The sequence below is a fragment of the Dipodomys spectabilis genome, unplaced genomic scaffold (assembly GCF_019054845.1).
Source record: "Dipodomys spectabilis isolate Male_0828 unplaced genomic scaffold, ASM1905484v1 ptg000019l, whole genome shotgun sequence".
In the NCBI taxonomy this organism is placed as follows: Eukaryota; Metazoa; Chordata; class Mammalia; order Rodentia; family Heteromyidae; genus Dipodomys; species Dipodomys spectabilis.
Window position 1 is genome coordinate 11,046,063 of NW_024870696.1, and position 2,744 is coordinate 11,048,806.

General features: G+C 37.9%; 1 protein-coding gene across 1 annotated transcript; it reads right to left on the minus strand.

Moving 5' to 3' along the window:
• Positions 1 to 1,414: 1,414 nt before the first annotated feature.
• Positions 1,415 to 2,341, minus strand: LOC122103925 (olfactory receptor 5V1-like). The gene has a single exon (XM_042674609.1). It carries the CDS (start codon positions 2,339 to 2,341, stop codon positions 1,415 to 1,417), a length of 927 nt encoding a protein of 308 aa, XP_042530543.1.
• Between the last annotated feature and the right edge of the window lie 403 nt (positions 2,342 to 2,744).

The following is a 2,744-nucleotide window of genomic DNA, read 5'->3' on the forward strand; positions in this document are numbered from 1 at the left end:
ATTTATAAGATTATCTCTTTGTTGCTTTGTATGTCCCTCCCCCACAGTATAACCCCTGCTTTCACTACATTTGATGTCAGTATAACTGTGGAGGAGATGGGGAAAAACAAGTCGTTTAAGGATACAGGTGGACCTGTTGCAACAATGAGAAGTACAAGTTGTCATATCGAAAATGAGCTTTACAACATTGGTGTGGGGGGGGGAAGGATCTGGTGGGGGGGAAGGCTGGGAAGGGATGTGAAGGGTCATCAAAGGAGGAGGCTGCAATGCTTGATAAGAAATGTACGTATTATCCTGCCCATGTAATTGTAACCCCTCTGTACAGTATGTTCACAAAAAGAAATAAAATTAAATTAAAAAAATAAAGCCTCTTCATAAAATTAAATAATTGAGTATCACAACTATAATTCCAATAATAAAAATGGTAATAATAAGTGAAAAATATTAAATATTTGGATATCATATATGTAATTAAGAATTATTTGATTTTAAAGAATTTATTTAGTTTTGTATTTAACAAATGCCATTATGTATATTTATACAATGAAGATTTGTTTTCTGATAGCATATGCAATCACTATTATTGAGAATTAACAAGTTAAAATCTAGAAAACATTAACATTACTGTAGTGCTACTATACGTAGGACAATATTAACATATCATTTTAATTTCAAGTTTGTATAGAGTCTCCAGCTTCACCTAAGATTAAATTACAAATAATTAACCAAGACTAAGAGGACTAATTGTGGCAGAATGATGTAAAGGACAAGCATAGGGTGATACTAACTTTTATAAAATGTAACTGATTCCAAAGAAAAGTTCTTAAAACAGCTTACAGTGTAGTTTTAGAGTCACATATACATTGTAATTCAAATATGATTTACATATGTAATTTGGAAAGATTGAAGATGAAAAACATCAATAACAAACCAGAAGGGAAAATACAAGGTAATGTTGAATAATATGAAAGCCTTTCACCAGTGGTGTGATCACATCATTTAGTGATAACAGGAATACAAGTCACCGAAGAAGAAGGTACAGAATGTTATAGAGTGACTGAGATCTGAAACAATGAATACACAATAAATGTCATTAGGAGATTAGAAACTAGAAACTGTATTTCAGAAGATATTGGGATGCACAGACCTAGGAAACTATATAATAGAAAATAGATGATTACAGACCAAAACTGCTATACTAGATAAGTAATTATCTGTATATGAAATATTTCTCTTTTTATTCGTGAAAGAGAGAGTGAGCAAATGATAACTCACTGAACTAACAACTCTCTGGTGTCACACACACACACACACACACACACACACACACACACACACACACACACACACACACTGGGAAATGCTAAGATTGAAGACAAAGCAGAGAGGTTTAAAACTTCATTCTGTGAGATGTTCAGCAACATAACAACCTTTTGAGGGCTACTTTAACCTCTGTGTTTCTCAGGCTGTAGATGATAGGATTTAACATTGGAGTGATTACACCATACAGCAAGGAGATGAGTCTGTCCCTGGCAGGGGACTGTTTACTGGAGGAGGGGCGGAGGTAGGTAAAGATAACAGTGCCATAGAACAAGCTAACCACAATTACGTGGGAGGCACATGTGGAGAAGGCTTTGCGCTTGCCTTCGGCTGATTTGATATTCAGAATGGTGGAAATGATGTATGTATAGGAGATCAAGGTAATCAAGAAGGCAGTAGTTGCAAAGATACCTCCTATCACTAAAACTAGCATTTCTTCCAGGTAAGTAGAAGAACAAGACAGAGCCGCCACTGAGGGGATATCACAGTAGTACTGGCTAACTTGATTAGACTTGCAGAAAGACAGGCTGAAGGTGGTCATTGTGTGGAGAAGGGAGTGAAGAAAACCAGCTGTCCAAGTTCCAGTCAATAACTGCGCACATAGAACATGGCTCATGATAAGGGTGTAACGAAGGGGAAAACATATCGCCACATACCGGTCATAAGCCATGACAGCGAGCAGGAAGACCTCAGTCCCAGCGAGGGCCGCAAGGAAATAAAGCTGTAAGGCACACCCAACAAAAGAAATGCTGTGGTCCTCTGTCAAGAGGTTGCGGAGCATCTTGGGAACTGTAGCTGAAGGACAAAATATGTCTAACAGGGACAGATTTGCTAAAAGGAAGTACATGGGGGTGTGAAGCTTTTGCTCTATAGTAATGGCCAGGAGGATGGCCCCGTTACACACAAAGGTGGTCTGATAGATGATGAAAAATGCCACAAAGAGGGGGTACTGCATCTCAGGGTGGTCAGAGAGTCTAATGAGAATAAACTGAGTCACCATCGTAAAGTTGTAGAGGTCCATCTTTTCTTTCCATAACAGTCTGTCTGGAGGGAACCAATCCAAGAAGTACAAGTTAGGACCACAAGTCAAGTAACCCAAAAATGGAGACATTCTTAACAAACAAACAAACAAAAAAACATTTTGGGTATGATGAACTATTTTAGCTAACTTTACTTGGGGATTTCACTTTCTACAACTTTGATTTCAAACATCGGCTTTACTTACCATGTTTTCAATCTTGCTCACCCTTCCTTCTCAAAAAGAAGCCCTACCAGTAACTAGAAGCACTGGGAAGTTTGCCTGGAAATCAATGCAAGCATTGCAACACTATTGGATTCAGTGGAAGCTGATGATGGATTTCTCCTATGCAGATAGACACTTGCTTCATTCTAACAGTGCCATCTTTATGTATACAGATCACACT